Consider the following 27,604-nt stretch of genomic DNA (forward strand, 5'->3'; position numbering starts at 1 on the left):
TGACGGACAAGTGGACGGAACCATACAGCGAGCACGTGGTTTTGTGACGTCGGTGGGTAGGGTCTATATACAGTACATGTGATATCTACCATGTCTTCCATATCTACCATAACATGCGGGCGTAGTTTGTACTAGCTATCGGCTACAACATGTATTATTGGAGCTACCTAGCATCGCGTTTGCTCGGCGTCACAACTTTCTTGCCCCCTCCCTACTCCTGCTCTGCTCTGTCGTCTCGGTGAGTCCGTCTCCCTTTCCGTCCTCAGTAACGGTAACGGCGTTGCCAAGATGAGAAAAGTAATTAATTAGATTACCCACTACTGAAAAAAATAACGCCGTTAGTAACGCCATTATATTGTAACGCCGTTATTAACAACACAGGTCGTAACGCGTTACATTTACTCCATTGCATCTACTTGAATAACTTTTTCAAAGAAATTTATGTCCAAGAGTAGTTTTCCAAAGCCATACTTTTTACTTTTAATTAGTAGATTTGTGAAGAAACACTACTCTTACTCTGCTACACTAGTCGTAACATGTTTCCTCTTTATTTCACATATTAGATTTTACTTTTTTTTTTTTTTTTTGCTAGAGATAACAACTAGGGGTGTCAAATGATTAAAATTTTTAATCAAGTTAATTACAGCTTAAAATGTATTAATCTCAATTCAAACCATTTATAAAATATGCCATATTTTTCTGTAAATTATTGTTGGAATGGAAAGATAAGACACAAGATGGATACATACATTCAATATACGGTACATAAGTACTGTATTTGTTTATGAATGAATGAATGAATGAAATTTTATTGTCATCATCATCGGTATCATTGACAATTACAAAATGTGATATGATTTGCCCGAAGGAACCGAAGAAGAAGACAAAGGCGGGCGGGATGAAGCATATGCTTAGCAGTTTCCCGTCCCCCATACAACTAAAGACGCACATTCAGACATGGTACATACATCAGATTGCCACAAAACTGTACAATAGAGGTTCTCGTTTTAAGTGCGAATTAACTGGAGCTCTCTGACAATTTCTTGATTTTGGTTTTGAATCAAGCCACTCAAGGAGACCTCCAACTTCTGTATGGAGGATTTTATTTCATCCAAGTCTCCAGGTTTCAAATTCTTTGGAGCCATACTGGGAGTCGAGCTTGCTGGCCCTGAGCGCTTATCGGTTAAGATAACAGCTTCAGGAGCTCAGAGTGCGTCTGTACACGGTGAAGGCTGAGCAGCGGATATTATAACAATAAATCAACAAGATGGCATTAACCTTCTGTTAAAGTGATCCATGGATAGAAAGACGTGTGGTTCTTAAAAGATAAATGTTAGTACAAGTTATAGGAATTTTGTATTTAAAACCCCTCTTAATGTTTTCGTTTTAATAAAATTTGTGAAATTTTCAATCAAACTAGTAGCCAGCCATCGTTGATGTCAATAATTACTTACACAATGCTCATGGGTGCTGAAGCCTATAAAAATCAGTCGCACCCAAGCGCCAGCAGAGGGCGACAAAACTCCCAAAAACACAATTAACAAAATGACATATCACTGTGCTGTCATTTTAATCTGTTTGAGCGGTGCATGTGCGTTAATTGCGTCAAATATTTTAACGTGATTAATTCAAAAAAATAATAACCGCCCGTTAACGCGATCATTTTGACAGCCCTAATAACAACAGTGGGTGAATCAGTTTCAACAATGAGACGTCACAAGAATAATCACATGACCCAATTATACCAATCATATACTGTATATATGGCGGAAAACTGTCAGGTGACTTGAAGTTCCACTCTGAGACCCCCAATTTGGCCAAATTTCAAAATGGTCCTATATGCATGTGTGATACATCATTGGAAAGCTTGAAATCTCAATTTTCTCAGGGATGAAAAATTTTGAACAGGAGGGCATTTTAAAAAAAAAAAAATTAAACAGCAAAACCCTAACTGGAGGCGAGAGCAGAGTTAAAGACGCCACGATTTTAACAAGATATTATCGCGTACTTACCTTATTTTGATCCAAAAACTCCATGTAGCATGTATCACCGAGTGCCAAGACACAGCTGTGAATGGCCACAGCCGGAAATTTAGGGGGATATTATGGGTGAAACATGGTGATATAACAAGGGTCGCGATGCAGAAATTGCAGACAACAAGGAATGGTTGAGATTTTTTTTCATATATTTACCCTTTTAAACGTTACTTTTTTGTTGTTGTTTGGATCAATTCTTTATCATCTAACATAGTATGTCTATGTTTATCATCTAACAAAATGTGATAAGTAACAAAAAAAAAAAATACAATTAAGCGATAGTTATGAGGTAGATATCCGTGACTTATTTACAGACGCCAAATTTGTCATTGTGACATAATTTGTTTAAAATATGCGAGTGAATAATTTTTTTAAGTCGTTTTTTTTTTAAACTAAATATTAGACATTAATTAATGATTCTAAGCTAAAAATGACAGACATTTGAATAATAAATATAATTACTTACCTTCTTTTTATGGCTAGGTTGAAACTAAAGCGCTTGCGCAACGTCTGTAAACGGAGATTTCCAGGGTAAAATGGACAAATTAAAAATAGTTCGGAGGCTTAGCGCACCATGAATCCGCTATGGCAGCATATAGACATATTGTTCTGTCAAACACAACAGTTCCTTTGGCTTAAAATAGAGCAGTTTATTTTAAAGAGGGGTGCAAGAGCAAAAACTGCTTTTTCAGCCTTGTCTGTGTTTTCCGCCATATACATAAAAAATACTCAAGCTTGGCGTTCTATGATCACGCCAGCCTGTTCAATCACATGGCACCGTAAAAAAAATGAAGTATTTGACATGGAGCACCACTGTCAACATGACTTGAAAGCACGGAATTTAACCTCTTTTCCAGTTTTTATTTCGGACCGATTGACCACAAAAAAACGGAGATATGATCCTTTTACTTTCATATGAGGAAATATGTTGTCTCCTCTAGAGGGCTCTCATTCCCTTTGGAAAAATAATGCTTCATTTCTGCAGATGTTTTTTTCTCTCTTGCCGGAATTCAATGTTTTTTGTTGTTGTTGTATTTATTTGGCTTAATGTGGTTGTGTAATATGGTATAGTACAGTTTAATAATAACAGTTCATATAGAAAAAGAATACTATTGTTTGAAAAAGAAAATCAAACATCTTAAACAATTACTCACAATGTTAGTCATTGAGTATTCTTCTCACCGAGTTCAAAAGTAAAAAATAATGATTTTAACAATGGTTTCATGCTACATTTTATTGTATACATGCCACTTCAGAATTTCATGATAAAGCCATCTTTTTTTTTTTACGAAATCCAAATTCTAGCAAGCTAACATCTAAGTGAATTTCTTCCAGATTTTAAATTTACTACAAATAATTTTGCCTTTTGCTGCAGATTTTCACATTGGTCAATAAAATGTAACTCATTTTATTTCACACTGTTCCTTTTTTGTTTTCATGTTTACATTTTATTGTCACATCCTTGCATCACATACTATTTTTATGACGTAAAATGACGAAATTTTTAAAAAACTATCTACGCAGTTCACGCTGTCTGTAGTTCTGTTATATTTCCTCATACCAAGTGCCAGTCAAACTTCCACTGAGCAAACAGATTTCTCCTCCCATTAGGTAGAGGGGTAGCAGTTGAAGGAAATGGAATAAAGCCTGTAAATTGAGGGCAAACTAGTCCAAAACCTGGTCTAAAACGCCACTTTGTCTAGATTTAGTCAGCGTACAAAATAGGGCTCTGCATGTCTTAACCTTCACCGAACTCCTGCAGAGGCGTTGCATCCCATTAGGCAAACCAGGATATTACCTAGGGCCCCCAGCCAGCAAGGGCCAACAGATTTAGCACACACAGCTTTACTGCACTGTCGCAGCAACAAGTGTAGGGAGTGTTTCAATACCATGGAATCATTTGGCAGATTATCTAACGATTCTGTTATCAATCCCAATCAGGACTAACCATGTCACGTAAATGATACATGTTTAAGAAAGTCCAATCAGCTATTAATACCACATAATTGTTTAAAGAGTGAATCACTAAGAACTCTCTTGAAAGTCCTTGCCGAGTTGTTTTGTGTTTATTTTCACAGGCCAAATCATTATTCATGTGACTACTTAAACAAATGGTGATTTTTTTTTTTCCCAAAAAAGTCTATTAATGGTTATATCGTATTCCTCGTCGAATACTCGCTAAGAAAAATATTAACATATATATCTAAAATAATCCTAAACAATTTTATTAGCAAACTTAATATTCATTCCGCTCGGTAGTCCACCAATCTGTGATTTTTACGGAATAATTTGAATTTGGTGGGTCCTAGGGACAATCTGACTACTGATTTCACACAATTCCGCATCCGATAGTGGTATTTTTGTGTTGCTACTCTTTCTTCTATTGCTCCAAGTCCAACTGTCCCCCTTACTTGCACCGCTCAAAGGGCCCCATGTTGCTTGCTGCCTGGGGCCCACCGGGGTCCATTGCTACGCCTCTGCTCCTGAGGCTTACTCACCGAAACACAGTTAAGAACCACTGCCATAGAGTAAAACACTGACAAATTCTGCTACCTCGTGGCCTTACAAGAAAAAGCAAAAAAGTTCGCAAATAACATATGCTAAATGAAGATTTAATTCTCATAAAAAAGGCAACATAAAGAACACTAAAAGTACGAGACTCAATTCAAAACAACCCACCGGGAATAAAATGACATTTCATAATAAAAAGTTCAAACTTAACAACTTGGCTTGTTATGGTTTTTGATCAAAAGAGTTCATAGCTTTGAGGAAGAACTTTAGTTGGGTGTGGACCTGATGATGATGTCATAAGAGCTTCCCTCGATGTCACGTGAGCGCCTCTCAGGCCCTGCGGTCGTAGTCCCCAACCATTTTCTTGATGTGATTGAGTTTGGCCTTTAGGTACTTGCTTCGTCTCTTCCGTGCGCGATAGTCCGACGACTGTCAAAAACAAAAGGTGAAAAGCTGAGTTGATTGGTCGCGCCAAAGCCGGCGCTCTGTAACGCTACCTTTTTCATGTCCTTGATCCTGTTGTACTCGTCCAGAGCATCCTGATGAAAAAGGCGGCAAATGTTATCGTTTTGTCAATGACATGAGCCGAAAATGGCCGCTTGAAAGTCAGATGGGAGCCTCCTCGTGTCTTTTCAGTAGGGCTGTCAAAATTATCGCGTTAACGGGCGGTAATTCAATTTTTTAATTAATCACGTTAAAATATTTGGTAAGTTTTACAGCAAGGCTTTTTGTGCTGTCTAACAGCAAACTCTTGTGGTCGCTTTGCGACATGGTTTATTGTTTTCTTGCCAGTTCAATATGGCTGCACGACGTCTCGGGTTGACGCCTACATTGTAATGTTGTGCTTATATGATCCTTGGACAAGATTTGTCCGTAAGTATGGTTGTTGTAAAGAATGTACATATTATGTTAGTAAGCGAAATGCTATATTTTTTGTATGAGACGCTTTTTGTTTATGTTTAGTGAACCTGTATAGCGTGCTAAGCTAACGTTGTTGCTAATGCAATTCTTGTGTACATTTTTTTTTTTAGTTTTACGACGGTCTAAAGAGGACAATGGTTTGAGACCATTTTATTCATAAATCAGATGAAAAAGGAAAAAGTCTGATTATTAAGGCATCGTTCACTAGCTTTGGAAAAAGTAGACGCTTCGGAGTGAGGACAGCATAGACAGATTTAAATGACAGTAGAGTGAAATGCCCACTACAGTCCTTATGTACCATATGTTGAATGTATATATCCATCTTGTGTCTTATCCTTCCATTCGAACATTTTACAGAATATATATATAATTTACAGAAAAATATGGCATATTTTATAGATGGTTTGAATTGCAATTAATTACGATTAATCAATTTTTAAGATGTAATTAACTCTTTTAATCGTTTGACAGCCCTACTTTTCAGGCATAACCATTTTTTGTGGGCGTACTCAAAAAAAAAAACAAGTCCACCAATTGTATTTTGCTAGCTCAAACTAGCTTCAGGGGTGGAATTTTCAAAACATTTTTTAAAATTGTTGAGGCATTAATGGCAAAAGACATCTCTTACATCTGCAATAGGTGAGGGTGGTACGGAGCCCCCCGGGTGCCAGGATAGAAAAAAATAAAAAATCATACCTAATCTGAACCCACAGTTTGCTAATCTGTGGGTACAGTTTACTAATCTGTACCCACATATTACTAAACTGTACCCACAGATTAGTAAAATGTACCCACAGATTAGTAAACTGTACCCACAGTTTAGCAATCTGTACCCACAGATTACTAATCTGTACCCACAGTTTACAAAAATGTACCCACAGATTAGTAATCTGTACCCACAGATTACTAAACTGTACCCACAGATTACTAAACTGTACCCACCCGGGGGGCTCCGTAGGGTGGTGGTTTTAGCAAGCATAGATCCATTTAAAAAATATATAACAGAGAAGCTGGCAATTTTAGAATTGATAGAATTAGAGCTGAAACGAATACTCGAGCAACTCGAGTTTAAAAACTGATCCGAGTAATTTTATTCACCTCGAGGTATCGTTTAATTTTGCCAGCTCTAAGCATCACGTTTTGCCCGGACTACTTTTAATGCGGGACGACGCGCTGACGTCATGTGCGGAAAAAAAAAACTTACCGCAGCCGATAGCCGCTACAAAATACGCCGACGTTGCTAAAAACTATGCCCACAGGATGCTAGTGTGGTAGCAAGTAGTGTCCGATGCGTTTCATAGATATCGCAGGCCTTTAGGACTAGATGCGAAATGACAGACTCGGCCGCGTATGAGCAGCGTCAGTAAACAGCCGCCATGTTTATGCAGTAGACTTCTCATCGCTAATAAATATAACGTTACTGTCACTCGCTAACGTAACGTTAGCCCTTTGGAGGGCTAGGTTTCTATCGATTATGACCACTTTCGATGCGTGTCTTACGTACAGGCTTTATTTAATTTGTAAAAACACAGCGCTGTAGAGTGATGAGAGTGTAAAATTAAAACATAATAAAGCTAAATATCGTAAACTTTTTTTTCTTTCTTTCTTTCTCTCACTGTTAATAACCAATATTTATCACTGAAAGGTATCACACGTCACTTTTACCTATACTACTGCCGCGATCTACAAATGGACTCGTACTGTAAAACTGAAATCTGTTTTATTGCACTGTTAATAACCAATATTTAATACCGATGCTGCTATCAAATATCACTTTACCCTTACTTTTTGACCCTTTTTATATTGTTTTATCTTGCGATATGTAAATATATACATATGTAGATATATAAATATTTATATATAGACATATTTTTTAAATTTTGCATATTGGAGACTGTATATACTATTCTGTGTGTAAGTATGTGTGCGCTCTATAGGGCAGCTTTGAATTTCCTAACACTTTGTGTAATGACAATAAAGGCATTCTATTCTATTCTATTCTATTCTATTCTATTCTAACTGTCAGTTTTAGCTCAGTCGTCATTGCTGAATAAAACACCAACTAGCACTGGTCCCTAATGTGCTCCAATACAGCAGGTATCATACATTTATTTTGAACACTGCAAAAACTCAAAATCCTATCAGAACTTACAATTTAAACTTAAAACTTAACTAGAACTTAAAAATAGCTTGACAAAAATGGAAATTAAATTGAAACATGTGGGAAAAACACGTAGCTTTCAAGTGATGTGTGTTATCAAGCGTAATTACATTTTTAGGTAAGAAATATGTTTTTTTTAATAAGATCTAGAAGTTTTTTGAGTGAAAGCAGTGAATTTTTTTTCCTAGTCACATTTTAGATGCAATTGTTGGCTGTTTTCTACAACGTACATCAAAAATAAAGACTGACTGAAAATGGTTCAATATTGGATTAAATGTCTTTTTTCTCAAGTATATTTATAATTGCTCTTTACTTAAAAAAATGTTTTATCCAATTACTCGATAGAATTTTCAGTCGATTACTAAAATATTCGATAGCTGCAGCTCTAGATAGAATGTTGGCAATACGATTTATCAGATGAATTCTTCATCAACTTATTCACTGGAAATAACCACGTTTCAGTGTAATGCCACATTCGAAAAATTTGGAATGGGAAGAGCTGGCAGTTTTAGAAAGCATAAATTAATATGAAAGTATCTGAACCTATTGCAACTTCTCACATTTCTGCAGAAAATCAACATCAAATGTGATCTTTGTCAAAATCACACAGATGTAAAAACAGCGTCTGCCTGAGCTAAATTCAACCATTTATAGGTTTTCATATTTTAATGAAGATAGCATGCAAACAATAACAGAAGGGGGAAAATAAGTAAGTGAACCCTCTGCCTAAGGAGACTTAAAGAGCAATTGAAACCCATTTTTTTTTTACCAAACAATTTAAGTCAGGTGTGTGCCCAATCACTGATGAGTGGTTTAAAGCTACCCTGCCACAGGTTGGGGTGCCGTGCAGGTGCCGCCCCAGGGCTGCGGCCCTCCCCTGGCCAGCCGGGGAGGTGGGGATTCTACGAGGCGGCCACAGTTCCCTCCCCGGTCAGTCCGGCTGGAGCAGAGTCTCCTTGTACCGGGCACCGAGGAGGTGTTCCCTGGTGTTATACCTCGCACCCTACCAGCACTGCTTGAACCCCATTGAGATCCTGTGGCATGACCGAAAGACAGCAATTCATGCCAGACATCCTAGGAAACTGACTGAACTATAGCAGTTTTGTAGAGAAGAATGGGCCAAGATTAGTCCTGATCGATGCGCCAGACTGATCTGCAGCTACAGGAGGCATCTGGTTGACGTTATTGCTGCCAAATGTGGGGGCGGGGCACAAAATATTAAATGTAATGGTTCACTTACTTATTTTTCCCCCCTTCTGTCATTGTTTGCATAATATCCACATTAAAATTAAGAAACCCTATCAATGTTCGGTGGTTTTAGTTAAAGCAGACACTGTTTTTTCATCTGTGTGATTTTGACAAAGATCAGCTCACATTTGATGGTGATTTTATGCAGAAATGTGAGAAATTCCAAAAGGTTCAGATGCTTTTTCATACCACTGTACATTAAAAAAAGAAACTGCTTAGAAGTCTATCGCCATTAAGCGTGCACTCCACTGACCAAGTACTGCGGGCTTCCCTCCTGCAGTCGGTCCAGCTCTCGGTCGACTTCGCTGAGTTTCTTGTTGATGGCGTCCAGTTCCGCCCGGAGGTCTTTGTACTCCAGATGGTGGCGGTCAAACTCCCGCTTGTACTCATTTCGCTCCTGCTCATTGACGATGGGCGGGAACTCGCTGTAGAAGTCTGCGTCGTCGTCTTCCAACTCATCTCCCGACGAGGCGTAGTCGGCGTCGGGGTCGCCGCGCCTCCTGTTGGCCCTCCCGGTCGAGCTGGGAACATCCGAGCCGGCGCTGTAAGGAACGCCATTACGCACCGGTAGGTCCTCCTCCATCGGTCTGAGGAGCAAGCTCATTGTTAGTGGTGGCGACCGTGTAATGTCTGTCGTAGTAAGGCTGTTCGATGATCGATTTTGAACTGAAACAGAATTTTCTGGTTGAAACGATGTTAAAAACATTCAATTTTCAAAACCGAACCATTTTGGTTTATCTAAGCCGTTTTAGTTTCTGTGCATTTTCGCTTCCTCCCACGAGAGCGTGCAGTCTTAAACAACAAGGACATCAAGAACCATGACTGCCGGCGATTCTGCTACTTTTGCCCAGCCAACTTTGGACACAAACGCCACGAGTCTGTGTATTATCTCAGGATCCACTTAAAGTGATGTGAGACATAGACTTCATAATACATTGACAAGGCGTGGGGCCGATTCCTAGGGGGCCTATCTCCGTCAAAGCTGACCTCGTGGAAACACAGACAAAGAGCGTTTTCCATTGAAAATTCTTGTGAATAAATGCTTGAATCCTTAAATTATTTATAGACATGGACGTAAAACAGTATTGATTCTTGGTTAAAGCAAAAAAAAACAAGCATTTAGCATTAATTTTATGTAAATATGTCGAATGTGATGCTAGTCTTTTAGCAAAAGTGGCACCGCCTTAGCACCACGAAGAGCTTTTTACGTAGAAAATTCTTGTGAACAAATGCTTAAATCCCTAAATTCTTTATACAGTGGGGCAAATAAGTATTTAGTCAACCACTAATTGTGCAAGTTCTCCCACTTGAAAATATTAGAGGCCTGTAATTGTCAACATGGGTAAACCTCAACCATGACAGACAGACAGAATGTGGAGAAAAAAAAAACAGAAAATCACATTGTTTGATTTTTAGAGAATTTGCAAATCATGGTGGAAAATAAGTATTTGGTCAATACCAAAAGTTCATCTCAATATTTTGTTATGTACCCTTTTTTGGCAATAACGGAGGCCAAATGTTTTCTGTACCTCTTCACAAGCTTTTAACACACTTTTGTTGGTATTTTGGCCCATTGCTCCATGCAGATCTCCTCTAGAGCAGTGATGTTTTGGGGCTGTCGTTGGGGACTTTCAACCCCCTCCACAGATTTTCTATGGAGTTGAGATAGGCCACTCCAGGACCTTGAAATGCTTCTTACGAAGCCACTCCTTTGTTGCCTGGCTGTGTGTTTGGGATCATTGTCATGGTGAAAGACCCAGCCACATCTAATATTCAATGCTCTTGCTGATGGAAGGAGATTTTCACTCAAAATCTCTCGATACATGGCCCCATTCATTCTTTCCTTTACACAGATCAGTCGTCCTGTTCCCTTTGCAGGAAAAACAGCCCCAAAGCATGATGTTTCCACCCCCATCCTTCACAGTGGGTATGGTGTTCTTCGTATGCAATTCAGTATTCCTTTTCCTCCAAACACGAGAACCTGTGTTTCTACCAAAAAGTTCTATTTTGGTTTCATCTGACCATAACACATTTTCCCAGTCCTCTTCTGGATCATCCAAATGCTCTCTAGCGAACCGCAGACGGGCCTGGACATGTACTTTCTTCAGCAGGGGGACATGCCTGGCAGTGCAGGATTTGAGTCCCTGGCGGCGCATTGTGTTACTGATAGTAGCCTTTGTTACTGTGGTCCCAGCTTTCTGTAGGTCATTAACTGGGTCCCCCCGTGTGGTTCTGGGATTTTTGCTCACAGTTCTTGTTATCATTTTGACGCCACGGGGGGAGATCTTGCATGGAGCCCCAGATCGAGGGAGATTATCAGTGGTCTTGTATGTCCCACGGTTGATTTCTTAACACCAAGCGTTTTACCTATTGCAGATTCAGTCTTCCCAGCCTGGTGTAGGTCGACAATTTTGTCTCTGGTGTCCTTCGACAGCTCTTTGGTCTTGGCCATAGTGGAGTTTGGAGTGTGACTGACTGAGATTGTGGACAGGTGTCTTTTATACCGATAATGATTTAAAACAGGTGCCATTAATACAGGTAACGAGTGGAGCCTCGTTAGAAGAAGTTAGACTTCTGACAGCCAGAAATCTTGCTTGTTTGTAGGTGACCAAATACTTATTTTCCACTCTAATTTGGAAATAAATTCTTTAAAAATCAAACAAAGTGATTTTCTATTTTGTTTTTTCCACGTTCTGTCTCTCATGGTTGAGGTTTACCCATGTTGACAATTACAGGCCTCTCTAATCTTTTCAAGTAGGAGAACTTGCACAATTGGTGGTTGACTGAATACTTATTTGCCCCTCTGTAGATGTGAACGTAAAGCAGTCTCGATTCTTGGTTAAAAGCAAAAAACCGGGCAGTTAGCATTTATTTTACATGAATATGTTGAATGTGATGCTAGTCTTTTAGCAAAAGTGGCACCGCCTTAGCACAACAAAGAGATTTTTATGATGAAAATGCATGAGAATAAATGCTTAAATCCCCAAATTCTTTATAGATATGGACGTAAAACTGTATCGATTCTTGGTTGAAAGCAAAAAAAACGAAACAAAAAAAAAAACACGCAGTTAGCATCTATTTTAAGTAAATATGTTAAAGTACAATGCTACTCTGTTAGTGAATGTAGCTATCCACCGCCTGATGTAAACAGAGCTCTTCCGGTGAAAATTCTTGTGAATAAATGTTTAATTCCCTGAATTCTTTATAGATATGGACGTAAAACAGTCTTGGCTCTTGGTTAAAAGCAAAAAAACGGGCAGTTAGCATTTATTTTACGTATATATTGCGAACTATGATGCCACTGCATTAGCCGCTAATTTATCCCATTGATTTTTTTTCACGTTTCAAAATGCATGCATGCTCTGAAAAATAATGACCATGAATCCTCCAACAAATCACTACAGAGACAATCCTTCCTGTTTGTATGCAGTACTTTTTCCAATCTAATCCCGAATCCCGATAATTTTTCCCAATCACATACTACATTTTGGCAATGCATTAAGAAAAAAATGAATAAAACTCGGACGAATATATACATTCAACATACAGTACATAAGTACTGTATTTGTTTATTATGACAATAAATCCTCAAAATGGCATTTACATTATTAACATTTTTTTCTGTGAGAGGGATCCACAGATAGAAAGACTTGTGACTTTGTATATTGTGACTAAATATTGCCATCTAGTGTATTTGTTGAGCTTTCAGTAAATGATACTGTAGCCATGCCCAAATGCATGATGGGAATAGGAACCATGACTGTGTGTCGTGCTACCAATTGATAGATCTTCTCTGCGTTGGAAAATAACATAAGGTGTTAAAAAAAAGATCAATTGCTACCTTGCTTCCCCACATTGCCTCCCATGATATTTCTCATCATAGGGAGAGGGATTGTAAGGCTTTAGCCAATTAAAAAAAGGCTCCAAAGGCTGCAAAAATTCACTGTACTCATTTTACGCTGCCTTTTATCTCTCTATATAGGTAAAACGGCGCCATTACAGATTGAGTGCGACAATGCGTGAGTGGATCGTGCAGTGCATGCATTTAATTGCGTTAAATATTTTAACGTGATACATTTTTTAAAAAATTCATTACTGCTGTTATCGGGATAAATTTGATAACCCTACCTTAAGCCTAAACTAAAGACTATGGATGAGTATAACATATTATGTCTAACGTTAAATACAATTAGAGAATGATTTAATTAAAAAAAATAAAAATATATATATCAAAAAAAAGGCATGGCCGATATTTTTTTGCCGATCCCGATACTTTAAAATGATGCGATCGGACCCGATTGATCGGGATGCCGATCGATCAGGACATCTCTTTTATGAAGTCTTTGTGTGAGAAATGAAGAAATGTGACAGCACATCACCCGGAGCCTGGCTGCTAGAGCAGGGCGGTAAACCGAAAATTTACCGTCACCGAAATTCTTAACGATGACCGACGTAATTTTGACCATGTCGGTAAATTCGGTAAATTAATAAAACAAGAAAATATAGTCTTTTCATCCCGCTTTGATTCTGTGTTGTTCGTCTATGTTCATTCCCCTTTAAGAAACAGTCAATGGGCTTACGTAGGGAGTCGCGTGATCATCAAGGAGCCAATCAAACAAAGCCCAGTAAGCTAACGCTAGCAGCTAACGCTACAAGCAAAACGTGATGGAGTGTGGCTTAAGGGAGGTTCACCAAACTTTTAACCGACATTTAGTAGACTCTTGGTGGCATCCAGACGGGCTTTCACCCGCTGTCCTCCCTGCTGTTCTCACGATTTCCGGAGATGGTGCTTTCAGTGCTTTCTACTGGTAGCCAGGCTAACGCTAGCTAGCGGCTAACGCTACAAATGAACGTGATGTAGTCGGATAGCGGCTCTAACTTGTCGAAACGGCTGAACTTAATGAGTGGATTGGGCACGGACTGCATCTAGCAATTACTATGTGGCATTATTTTGTATCTGTCTGTGTGTGATTCCTCTGATAGCTTTTGTGATGGTAAAGCATTCAGCTTAAAGTACAATCCAACGGCGAAACTTATAATGACCGAGAAATGGCCCCAGCTATTTTTCTGTATGTGCTTATTTCTGTGTCATTATTGCTATCATAAAATCTTAAGCGTTTCATTTGAAGAACATCAATATAGCTTTAATGTGTGTGTGTCTCTCTCTGTTTGTTTGGGGGTTCATTTGTGCGTGCATTTGTTAAAAAATGCACTGGGGGGGACCCTGAAACCATAATGTAAACCCTTGTATTTAATAATTATGTCACAGCAGCCATTAACAATAAGTTGTCTTTTTGAAGTGTACTGTTCAAGTTGCAAGTCATTTATGTTACAATGACATGTTTGCACAGGCATATTGATTTTGATAATGTACATTGTTCAAGTCATACACGCTGTTATAAATGTTCATACTTGAATTCTTATTGCTTACATTACATTTTTATAAACTTAATGTTTAGACTGCATGTACAATTGTTAAATACAGTATATGAAATTGAATGCTGATAAATAAATCAACAAGAAACAGTTAATCTGTATTTCATGCATTGATTCAGATTTTCAAATTATATAACAGTACGCTTGGGCGAATTTATCGTCAGTTATCGTTATCGAGATAAATCTGCTCAATTTATCGTGATACATGTTTAAGGCCATATCGCCCAGCCCTACTGGCTGCCCACCTAAAATCGAACATCCCTACCTCGTCGTCTTACGGGAGCGGATTTTGAAAGCGACTCACGGCGGCGTGTAGCCGTAGCGAGGTTTGCTGTAGTCGCTGGCCTCGTCCGTCCTCGGCTTCTCCGGGTACTCGGCCATGGGGAGTTCCTCGGGCGGCACAGACACGTTGTTCACCTGAAAACCCACAATAAATTGTATGACACGAAATTCTCCAGAAATGACATTTTCTAGTTTTTAAAGTGAGGTGCTTTTGTGCTTTCAGACCGGACATCAACAGACTTGTAACACTACAAGTACAGTAAATGAGGATGACGAAACCAGACATGTTGACGATGTTCATTTGGTTAAGAAAGGGCTTTTTGAGCAATTCAATCTTTCTGCATAACAAAATCCCATACTGAAATATTGACAGCATTCCAGTCTCAATTCCCAACTGTATTTTCCTTGAGCTCAGCACAAGGGCGTAGGTTTGGTTTCAACATTGGGAGGGACGATATAACAGCATAACCTGCATGTACACTTTTTTCTTAGGAAGGGACATTATTAAACCCAAACAGATTGGGTGAACGGGGGTCAGGGCAACATTTCTCATGAATATGAACCTAATTAATTGATGGGCCAAATGATCAATGCAAAATAAATCTGTTTTGACTTAGGGTTACTTTCATACGTACTGGTTCAGGTGATACACCGTTTGATTCAAACTAGGGCTGTCAAACGATTAAAATTTTTAATCGAGTTAATCACAGCTTAAAAATTAATTCATCGTAATTAATCGCAATTCAAACCATCTATATAATATGCCGTATTTTTCTGTAAATTATTGTTGGAATGGACAGATAAGACATGACGGATATATACACTCGACATACAGTAAATAAGTACTGTATGTGTTTATTATAACAAGAAATCAACAAGATGGCATTAACATTATTAACATTCTTTTCTGTGAGAGGGATCCACGGATAGAAAGACTTGTAATTCTTTAAGGATAAATGTGAGTTTGTATATTGTGACTAATTATTGCCATCTAGTGTATTTGTTGAGCTTTCAGTAAATAATACTGTCGCGATTTAACTGTTCTGGCCAAATGCATGATGAGAAGTGGTGCAACCATGACTGTGTGTGGTGGCAGAAATCGATATATCTTCTCTCCGGTGGGAACAATACAGGGTGTTAAGTAAAAGATCAACTCCTGTCATTTTTCCCCACGTGGCTTCCCATGATATTTCTGGGTGTTGTGGGAGACATCTGATGGTTTTAGCCAAATGGAAGCACAGCTCCAATGAGTGTTGGTATCTACTTCACTCACATGTCACTGCCTCCTAGCTCTGCATATAAGTAAAACGCCACCATTTTAGATTGTTTGCGACAATGCATGAGTGGGCTGTGCCGCACATGCGGTAATTGCATTGAATATTTTAACGTGATTAATTTAAAAAATTAATTACCGCCCGTTAGCGCGATAAATTTGACAGCCCTAATTCAAACCTATGTTTTCGAAAACTACAAAAGAAACATTCAAAAAAACTTTTATTAGCTTTTTACCTTTTTTTTTTTTATTTAGAAAAAGAATATTAGCAAATTCAACATACATAATAAATAAAAACCTACCAATAATCTCTTAACTGTCCAAAGAATGCAAAAAAAAAAAAAACATCTTAATGTCTTTAGACCACTCAATATTGTCCGTAAATTAATACCTTATTGGCCCGAATATAAAACGGTGTTTTTTTTTAATTGAAATAAGACTGAAAAACAGGGGATCGTCTTATATTCGCAGTCTAGACATTATACCCATTCACGACGCTAGATGTCACCAGATATCATTGAAGCGATGTTCTGTCATGACAGATCTCAGCTACTCTCCCTATTCACGACGCTAGATGGCGCCAGATATCATTGAAGCGATGTTCTGTCATGACAGATCTCAGCTACTCTCAAGTTTAAGCAGTCTGCATTATTTTATTGCAATGTTCTTACTTATTCAGATTTGTTTCAAGACTACAGTTAGACTTCACTTTGATGGTTAATGCAGTTATTGCAATTTTGTTGTTTTATCACAATAGATTGTTTTATTTACATTTCAAAAACCAGAAGCCATTCATTTATGAATGTGATTGCACTTTACATATTTAAATGTTCAGATATTAAGATTTGAATGAGGCAAAATAACATGCTTTTTCTCTCAAATATATTGTTATAATTAAAGATGTCCCGATCGATCAGGTCCGATCACGTCATTTTCAAAGTATCGGAATCGGCAAAAAAATATGGGACATGCCTTTTTTAAGATTTTTTTTTTTTTAATTAAATAGTTTTCTAATTGTATTTAACGTTACAGACAAAATGTCCTACACTCATCCAGAGTCTTTAGTTTTGGCTTAAAGTAGGGCTATCAAATTTAACGCGTTAACAGCTGTAATTATTTTTTTTTAATTAATCACGTTAAAATATTTAACACAATTAACGCATGCGCTGCACGACCCACTCATGCATTGTCGCGTTCAATCTATAATGGCGCCAATTTTACCTATATAAAGAGCTAATAGGCAGCGTAAAATGAGCAGAGTGAATTTTGGCAGTCTTTGTAGCCTTTATTTAATTGGCTTAAGCCTTAAAAACCCTCTCTCACATTTAGAAATATCATGGGAAAGCAATGTGGGGAAGAAAGGTAGTAGTTGATCTTTTTCTTAACACCCTATGTTATTTCCCAACACAGAGAAGATATATCAATTGGTGCCAATACGCACAGTCATGCATTTACAGCATTTTCATACAGTATCATTTAGTGAAAGCTCAACAAATACACAATATGTCAATATTTAGTCACAATATACAAATTCACATTTATCCTTTAAGAATTACAAGTCTTTCTATCCGTGGATCCCTCTCACAGAAAGAATGTTAACAATGTAAATGCCATCTTGAGGATCTATTGTCATAATAAACAAATACAGTACTTATGTACTGTATGTCGAATGTATATATTCGTCCGAGTTTTATTCATTTTTTTCTTAATGCATTGCCAAAATGTATATGATCAGGAAAAATTATCGGGAATGATTGGAATTGAATCTGGAGCAAAAAAAAAAAAAAAAAAAAAAAAGCAATCGGATCGGGAAATATCGGGATTGGCAGATACTCAAACTAAAACGATCAGATCGGGAGCAAAAAAACATGAGCGGAACAACCCGATTAATAAATGCTTATGACAGATGTCATTTTGTGTCATCCGGCAAATTAGGTCACTTTTGAACAGATGTAAAAGATAGAAGATCTGAGCAGGAGTTAGTGACATAATTTGCTGGATGACACTTAATAACATCTGTCATAAGCGATCATTAATGCCCATGATAATGTCATGTCATAATTATGAGTCTTATAGCAGTCTTATGACGCCGCTGTCACATTAAGTGTTACCTATTAACCCAAATAAATCAACAAATAAGCCGCAGGATTCAAAATGAAGGAAAAAGTAGCGGCTTACGGTCCGAAAATTACAGTATATAACTGAACTCATTATACAACACAAATAAGGTTGCCTGAAAGTTGGTGGGGACAATTTGAGGATCCCGAAAAGTCCCTACAGTCCTGATGCAAACCTACGCCCTTGGCTCAGTATGTTTTGGAATGACGAGCGCGCGTAGACCTGTCAATTCAGAGCATGTGACCTCCGGGAAAACAACAACATGAGCGTGCTTTTGTGTGCCTGCTTCCTTCACGCGTGGAATTCTTCAGGATGCCAATAGCTCACCGTCACGTTTCATGTTTACGACAAGCGAAACTGTCGGCGTCAACGCAGCGACACGCCTTGAAACCGACGTCGCGAAGCCTCCCGTGCCTCCGCAGAGATCCCATCCCCCCCGGCCCCTCCCCCTCTCGCCGTAACAGTTGGAAAACCGGTTCAACCGCCTCAAATATCGCTTACTACGCGCTTGAGTTGGCCTTCCAAGAACACCGTGCACTAACTTTGCTATAGAAAGAGAATATCTGGGTTCCGACAGCTCAAGGCAAATAAATTGAACACCTGGATGCCTGAATTCACATCAAACTCATTGGCTGCCGTTGACAGCGCTAGATGCATTTTGACCAGTCGTGGAATGATCTGTCACTTTCGACAGTGAATGGCAGAGTGGATTAATCCCGCTATTGATTGAATACATAATAACATGAAAATAACAATTAAATATAGAAAATTAAATTTTAAAAACTACAGCAAAATTAGGAAAATCCTATATAACACAAGAATCAAAGCGAAAAATAGGGAAAAAATATGGGAAACTAATTAATAATAATAATAAAAAAAAGAAAAATATTTATGAAGAAAAAAAATCTGATTTAAGCCCTTCTTGCCAAATGTATCACAACGGATACATGTAGAATTTCATGGTTTTGAGAGTAATTCAGAATTTGGAAATATCTTTCCTCATGAAAAAAAATAATGGATGCAAGTCAACTCATGCATCTGCAGATTTCATGAGAAAAAAAAAAAACAGGATTTAGCAAGGTTATAGATATTAGAGTGCTTATTAAAGCTTTTTTTTTTTTTTTTTTTTTTTTTTTTTACAAATTTGAAAAAGGTTTCATTAAGATCTTATTTTTCACTTCACATTGCAGGCATTAAAGGGTTAATTCTCAAGGAAGGATTGGACATCTAGCTCTGTCAATGGCAACCAATGAGTGACCTACACTGTCGGCCAAAAGTATTGGCACCCCTGCAATCTTTTTCAGAGAATGCTTAATTTCTCCCAGAAATAGCAATTCCAAATGTTTTGTTAGTAATATCTTCATTTATTTTGCTTGCAATGAAAAAAAACAAGAGAATGGGAGGGGGGGGGGGGTGGGAAGAGAAATGAAATCATTATCAGTTTACACAAAACTCCAAAAATGGGCCGGACAAAAGTATTGGCACCCTTTGAAAAATCATGTGATGCTTCTCTAATTTGTGTCATTAACCAGTGGTGGCAATAACTAAAGCCAGTTAAAATGGATTCAAGTTGACTCAACCTCTGTCCTTGTGTGGACCACATTGAGCATGAAGAAAAGAAAGAAGTCCAAAGAACTGTCTGAGGACTTGAGAAACAAAATTGTGAGGAAGCATGGGCAATCTCAAGGCTACAAGTTCATCTCCAAAGACCTGAATGTTCCTGCGTCTACCATGCGCAGTGTCGTCCATAAGTGTAAATCCCGTGGCACTGTGGCTAACCACCCCAGATGTAGACAGAAAAGAAAAATTGATGAGAGATTTCAACCAAATATTGTGCGGATGGTGGATAAAGAACCTCGACTAACATCCAAACAAGTTCAAGCTGTCCCACAGTCCAAGGGTACAACAGTGTCAACCCGTACTGTCCGTCGGCGTCTGAATAAAAAGGGACTCGATACCCAGAAAAACCCCACTTCTTACCCAGAGACCTAAAAAAAGCCAGCCTTGAGTTTGCCAAAACTTACCTGAAAAAGCCAAAAACGTTTTGAAAGAATGTTCTCTTGTCAGATGGGACAAAAGTAGAGCTTTTTGGGAAAAGGCATCAACATAGAGCAGGGGTGGGCAAACTATTCCACAAAGGGCCGCTGTGGGTGCGGGTTTTTGCTGCAACCCATCAAGAGGACACCTTTTCACCAATCTGGTGTGTTATAAGTGCAATCAGTTGATTGCAGTCAGGTGCTTCTTGTTTCCATTGAAACCTCATTGGTTAAGAGCTCGGTGCTGGGTCAGTTGGAACAAAGACCAGGACCCACTGCGGCCCTCGCGGACCGGTTTGCCCACCCCTGACATAGAGTTTACAGGAAAATAAACGAAGCCTTCAAGGAAAAGAACACGGTCCCCACAGTCAACATAGCGGGGTTTGGGGTTGCCTTGCTACCTCTGGCACTGGACTGTGTGCATGGCATTAGGAAGTCTGAAGACTACCAACAAATTATGCAGGATAATGTAGGTCCCAGTGTGAGAAAGCTGGGTCTCCCTCAGAGGCCATGGGTCTTCCAGCAGTACAATGAGCCAAAAGCACTAGAAAATTGTTTGAGTGAAAGCACTGGATACTTCTAAAGTGGCCAGATCTGAATCCCATGGAACACCTTTGGAGAGATCGAAAAATGGCACCCTTCAAATCTCAGAGACCTGGAGCAGTTGGCTCAAGAAAAACGGTCTAAATTCCATTGTAAGAAATTCATTGATGGATACCAGAAGTGGTTGTTCACAGTTATTTTGTCTAAAGGTTGTGCTACCAAGTATTAGGCTAAGGGTGCCAATACTTTTGTCCGGCCCGTTTTTGGAGTTTTGTGTGATTTAAAATTTTTTTTCACTGCAAGCAAAATAAATGAAGATATTACTACCAAAGTATTTGTAAGTGTAATCATTTTCTGGGAGAAATTGAGCATTAGCTGACAGAATCGCAAGGGTGCCAATACTTTTGGACAGTAGTGTGTAAAGGGTTATTAAGCTTTCTACTGGGGGTAGCACTAGTTCAACATTATTCGGAGGAGTGCACTCTGATATTAGTGACTGTAGCAGGCAACGCATTCCTGAAGCTACGTTTGTGAGTTGGCAGTTTTGCACAATTATTGCATCATCGCAAGCGGCGAACTCACCCATGCTTCCACGTCCTGCGGGGGGTCTCCGTCCTCCATCACCTTGACGCGCTTCCAGAGGATGTTGCTCTTGCCGTAGTTGATGATCTTCTTGCGCGTCTTGACCGCAAACACCACCATGATGATAAGGGCGACCGCCACCAAAAAGCCAAACACTACAGCGATGGCCTGTATGAGCAAGCAAAGGATTGTTTTCATGGGAAATCAATACATCCAAATAAATCATGAACTCACTGCCTGCCACTGACGTCCAATTTAGCAGCTAATAAACACAACGGAGTATTAGGCCCAAACAAAGATAGACTACGAGAATATAGTCATCATATCATGAGATAAAAGTCGTAATATTACACCCTTGTAATCCTCCGAGAAAAGTTGCAGTTCTACGTAATATTGAGTAACAAAGGTCATAATGTTGCATACCATTTGTTCGAGGATACAAGGTAATTAATATATTTTTCATACCATGCATGCATTTTGAAACGTAAAATAAAAAAATTAATGAAAGAAATTAGCCGCAACTGCATTGGCATCATAGTTCGCAATATTTACGTAAAATAAATGCTAACTGCACGTTTGTTTGTTTTTTTTTTTGCTTTTAACCAAGAATCGAGACTGTTTTACGTCCATATCTATAAAGAATTCAGGGATTTAAGCATTTATTCACAAGAATTTTCACCGGAAGAGCTCTGTTTACATCAGGCGGCGGCTAGCTACATTCACTAACAGAGTAGCATTGTACTTTGACATATTTACGTAAAATAAATGCTAACTGCGTGTTTTTTGTTTTTTTGCTTTCAACCAAGAATCGAGACAGTTTTACGTCCATATCTATAAAGAATTTGGGGATTCAAGCATTTATTCTCAAGAATTTTTAACTGAAAAAGCTCTTTACATATAGCGGCCTCTAATTTCCTTACTGATTAGCCTCATAGTTCGGAATATTTACGTAAAATAAATGCTAACTGCACGTTTTTTTTGCTTTTAACCAAGAATCGAGACTGTTTTATGTCCATATTTATAAAGATTTTAGGAATTTAAGCATTTATTCACATGAATTTTCAGCTGAAAAAGCTTTGTTAAATATGGCAACGTTATTTCCTTACTGACTAGCCTCATAGTTTGCAATATTTACGTAAAATAAATGCTAAATGCACATTTTTTTTGGGTTTTAACCAAGAATTGAGACTGTTTTACGTCCATATCTATAAAGAATTTGGGGCTTTCAGCATTTATTCACAAGAATTTTTAACAGAAAAAGCTCTTTTTTTTTTTTTTTTTTACATATAGCGGCCACTAATTTCCTTACTGACTAGCCTCATAGTTCGCAATATTTACGTAAAATAAATGCTAACTGCACGTTTTTTTTGCTTTTAACCAAGAATGTTGTACATCCATATCTATAAAGAATTTGGGGATTTAAGCATTTATTCACAAGACTTTTCAACAGAAAAAGCTCTTTGTTTACATATAGCGGCCACTAATTTCCTTACTGACTAGCCTCATAGTTCGCAATATTTACGTAAAATAAATGCTAACAGCACGTATTTTTTTGCTTTTAACCAAGAATGTTGTACATCCATATCTATAAAGAATTTGGGGATTTAAGCATTTATTCACAAGAATTTTCAACGGAAAAAGCTCTTTGTTTACATATGGTGGCCGCTAATTTCCTTTCTGATTAGCCTCATAGTTCGCAATATTTACGTAAAATAAATGCCAACTGCACGTTTTTGTTGTTGTTGCTTTTAACTAAGAATCCAGAATGCTTTACGTCCATATTTATAAAGAATTCGGGGGTTTAAACATTTATTCACAAGAATTTTCACCAGAAAATCTCTGTTTACATCAGGCGGCTAGCTACATTCAATAACAGACGAGCATTGTTCGACATATTTTCGTAAAATAAATGCTAACTGCACGTTTGTTTGTTTTTTTTGCTTTCAACCAAGAATCGAGACAGTTTTAAGTCAATATCTATAAAGAATTTAGGAATTTAAGCATTTATTCACAAGAATTTTCACCGGAAAACGCTCTTTGTTTACATATGGTGGCCGCTAATTTCCTTACTGACTAGCCTCATAGTTCGCAATATTTACGTATAACAAGATTTTGAAAAAAAATTTTTTTTGCTTTCAACCAAGAATCGAGACAGTTTTACGTCCATATCTATAAAGAATTTGGGGATTTAAGCATTTATTCTCAAGTATATTTAACTGAAAAGGCTCTTTACATATAGTGGCCGCTAATTTCCTTACTGATTAGCCACATAGTTCGGAATATTTACGTAAAATAAATGCTAACTGCACGTTTTTTTTTTGCTTTCAACCAAGAATCGAGACAGTTTTAAGTCCATATCTATAAAGAATTTAGGAATTTAAGCATTTATTCACAAGAATTTTCACCGGAAAACGCTCTTTGTTTACATATGGTGGCCGCCAATTTCCTTACTGACTAGCCTCATAGTTCGCAATATTTACGTATAACAAGATTTTCCCAAAAATTTTTTTTTGCTTTCAACCAAGAATCGAGACAGTTTTACGTCCATATCTATAAAGAATTTGGGGATTTAAGCATTTATTCTCAAGAATATTTAACTGAAAAGGCTCTTTACATATAGTGGCCGCTAATTTCCTTACTGATTAGCCACATAGTTCGGAATATTTACGTAAAATAAATGCTAACTGCACGTTTTTTTTTTGCTTTCAACCAAGAATCGAGCCAGTTTTAAGTCCATATCTATAAAGAATTTAGGAATTTAAGCATTTATTCACAAGAATTTTCACCGGAAAACGCTCTTTGTTTACATATGGTGGCCGCTAATTTCCTTACTGACTAGCCTCATAGTTCGCAATATTTACGTATGACAAGATTTTGAAAAACAATTTTTTTTTGCTCTTAACCAAGAATTGAGACTGTTTTGTGTCCATATGCATAAATAATTCAGGGATTTATGGATTTATTCACAAGAATTATAATTGAAAAATGCCCTTTGGGATTCCACTCGGTCAGCTTTGACGGCCACGCCGACGGTGCATGCCCCCAATTAATCGGCTCCGCGCCCCGTAAATAGTTATGAAGTCTGTGAATGAAATTGATTTGAGAGCATGTGGTTAGGGTGTATTTTACAATCGCTTTCACAATTAAGGTTTTCCTTTTGAACATCTACATCAGAATATAATCAATAGAAGGATTTGTAAGATTTCAACGGAGACATTTCAGAGCTACGTAAAGCGTGTAGTAGCTAATTTAGCTAAATTAACGGGACTCATATTACACAACTTCATAATGTATTGACGGGACACGGGCGCGGGGCCAATTCATATGGGGCCTATGTCCGTCAAAGCTGACAGAGTGGAAACACATATAGACAAGTTCACAGGGTGTCGCTAGCTTGCTTCCCCAATAGCGTACCACACGAATGCTGTTTTTAGACCGTGAAATCGCCATCATAACGCGGAAGTGGGACATTATAGACACGCCCTCTCATACAAACCATGCTATTTCTGCTGTTTTTCCTCCGGTAATCTTTCGGGGGAAAAAAAGAACCTGCTGATCAAATACTGCTGCTTTGGAACTTGTAGAAACGACTCTAGACATTAAGACATATGAAGGATGTTTTCTTCATATGTTTCTCAGAACCAAAAACTTGTTCGGACGTCCAGAAGAACAGTTTAACCCCAGCAAGGTGAAGCCATTCATATTTCATATGCAGTAAACATTTTGTTGGGGGTCGTGGTCTTAAAGAGGATGAAGAGGTAAGCCATTTTGATATTTTGAATTATTTTTAGCATGGCGTTTTGCTGTGCTGCTTCTGTCTGACAATGAATGACCTGAAAAAAAATAACATGGTATCTGACTGCCACTGTTGTTACCTTTTCTGTTGTAAAAAACAACTTTACTTTGGGGGGAAGTTTAAATGAATGATAGAATTAAGATTTGTTATTAATGAAAAAATTAAAAGAGTGTGTTGGCTGTCACGGAGTAGCATTTCCCTACACAAAAATAGCAATGTAAATTGCCCCCAAGAATGGTCAGAGACGTAAGACAACCAGAGGATATAATATATGAGAAAGACAGGGCATATGCTGTTAAAGGATAGATTGTTGAAACAGGATAATGTCATTGGCAGTGGCGTAAGGCAATGCACACAAGAAAAAGCTGGAAAATTCTGGATCAGGGCAGCTCTTTTTCAGCCCTCAACACTCAAGCCATCTCTTCAACTGAACATTTGTATGTTCTTCCACATCTTTACCAGTGAATTTGGCACCAGCGACATCATTTTCGGACAGAATTGGTAAGTTTAGCTCAGTAAACCGCTCATTTTTACACTATTTACATGCATCTAGCATGAGGGACAAACCCGAGTTTGACCCCCCTAGCAACAATTGCTAACGTCATGAATATTAATGAGCAAACGTGACGTGTTGCTTGCTTCTTCTTCTATGAACCAAAATGAGTTTGCCAATAGTAGACATCCAATCCATTTGAAGTGGGCGAGTTGGCAGCCAATGACTTCAAACCGATTGGACGTCTATCAGTCAGCGGACGAGTTGACGGTGGCCTACCTCCTGCGGCTCCACCACGCAGTAGTGGTAGAGGTACTGATTGACGAAGACCCCCGGCGCTTGTGGCCGCTGGTATTGAGCGCACAGGCCGGCAATCTGGCTGCCGTAGACGGAGCCCTGCGACTGCGCGGTGGGGTTGACGGCCATCAGGTAGACCAGGGGTCCCCAACCTATTCCACTAAGGCACACTGTGGGTGCAGGATTTCATTCTTACCAAACAAGATGACAACACTTTTTCCCCAATCTGGTGTTTTACAAGTGCAATCAGTTGATTGCAGTCAGGTGTGGCTTGTTTTAGCAGAAGCCTCATTGGTTCAACTGTCTCTGCTGGATCGGCTGGAACAAAAACCAGGACCCACAGTGTGCCTTGAGGACTGGGTTGAAAACCCCTGAGGTAGACGATGGCGGCGATCAGCATTAGCAGCGCCAAGATGGCACAGATCACCGCCACGGCCAGGTAGAACCTCCTACTCTCCGAGACGAGACACGATGATGATGAAGACGGCCAGCGCGGCGATGAAAGTGATGGCCGCCATGGCGATGATGTAGCCTTTGGCCGAACGCGGGTCGTTGTAGTTCCCGCCCAGCCCGCCGTAGCTGTTGCCGGGTCCGTAGGCCCCGCCCCCGAAGGAGCCGTAACTGCCGCCCCCGGCGTAGCTCCCCGGATAGCCGCCTACGCCGCCGCCGCCGAAGCCCGACAGCGCCCCCTGCGAGTCCCACGCCAGGGTGGAGGCCACGCAGGCGAAGATGGCCACGCACATGACGACGACCAGGATGGACATGATCTTCAGCACACCCGGGGGGGACGTCCAGCGGTAGAAGTGCTGGAATTCGTCGTCGGGGTAGTACGAGTACGCCGGCTGAGGGGGCTCGGCGCTATCTGGGACACACAAAAACCACGTTTTAACGTCATCAAAACAAATCTAGCGGCGACGAACGAGCGCTTTATACTTACTAGCCATCCGACTCGTAGGGGGGCGGACTACCGTTGGGCCTGCCCGACATGGCTTTCTTGTCTTCTTGATGATTTTCTGCTTGGAAATATAGTATACGCAGAATATGTTTTGTGGTTGTTAGTAGAATTCATCACAGGGGTTAGCGTTAGCAACACTAACACCGTCAATAGTAGAGCTGGGAATCTTTGGGCACCTAACGATTCGATTACGATTACGATTCAGAGGCTCCGATTCGATTATAAAACGATTATTGATGCACCCCCCTCCTTTTTTTTTAAATGTTTTGTACATTAGTTCCAAAATTGTTCAAAAATAATCTTAGGCTAAACCACACTACTATTTCAGTATCAAGTTAACATATAGCAGTAAACAAATATACAAAAATAACATTAAATAAAAAACTCCAGTCCCCATTCTGTATCAGCAGCTTTAAACTACATTCAATTAATTTAATGTTGTGAATCAACCATTAAATTTGTTAAAATTGCTCCCGTTATTCCATAATTTCCCTTTTGTCTACTTTCGACATGTGAAAGTTTTAAAACTATTTTAAAGATAGATTCAAGTCAATATTTTACCGATTTAGGAGTATTTTAGATAAAAAGTTAATTAGGTTTGCTTGGAAGGTTAGCTACAACAGCCTTGTAGGGAAGTGTACTGCTTTAAGATGGCGGCCGTTTATAACGCCCGCATCTAGCTTTTTGTAGATGTGCTGCTAACACTACCAAATCTATATTGCATCTAGTCCTATATAAATGATATCCACCGTAACATTATATGGATGAACTTTGGAGCAGCTTTTCGGCAGCAGTCAGGTATGTTGTTGTGTTTTTTTATCTTGTTGCATGAGTTGAGCTAGAGCCGTGAGTTGAGCATTGGCATTACCCGAGGGGCCGGGTAATGGGAAGCATGATGTTTAGCTACTCTCGCTCC

General features: G+C 38.9%; 1 protein-coding gene across 1 annotated transcript; it reads right to left on the minus strand.

The window, feature by feature from the left end:
- Positions 1–1,271: 1,271 nt before the first annotated feature.
- LOC130905302 (occludin-like) lies at positions 1,272–26,746 on the minus strand. Its single transcript, XM_057818555.1, is given in 9 exon segments — positions 1,272–4,976; positions 5,045–5,086; positions 9,131–9,464; positions 14,618–14,730; positions 21,148–21,315; positions 25,716–25,885; positions 26,103–26,197; positions 26,199–26,591; positions 26,671–26,746. Coding segments are annotated over 9 exon segments (1,464 nt in total). The 5' UTR covers positions 26,721–26,746; the 3' UTR covers positions 1,272–4,877.
- Positions 26,747–27,604: the final 858 nt, after the last annotated feature.

The sequence above is a fragment of the Corythoichthys intestinalis genome, chromosome 17 (genome assembly GCF_030265065.1).
Source record: "Corythoichthys intestinalis isolate RoL2023-P3 chromosome 17, ASM3026506v1, whole genome shotgun sequence".
Classification (NCBI taxonomy): domain Eukaryota; kingdom Metazoa; phylum Chordata; class Actinopteri; order Syngnathiformes; family Syngnathidae; genus Corythoichthys; species Corythoichthys intestinalis.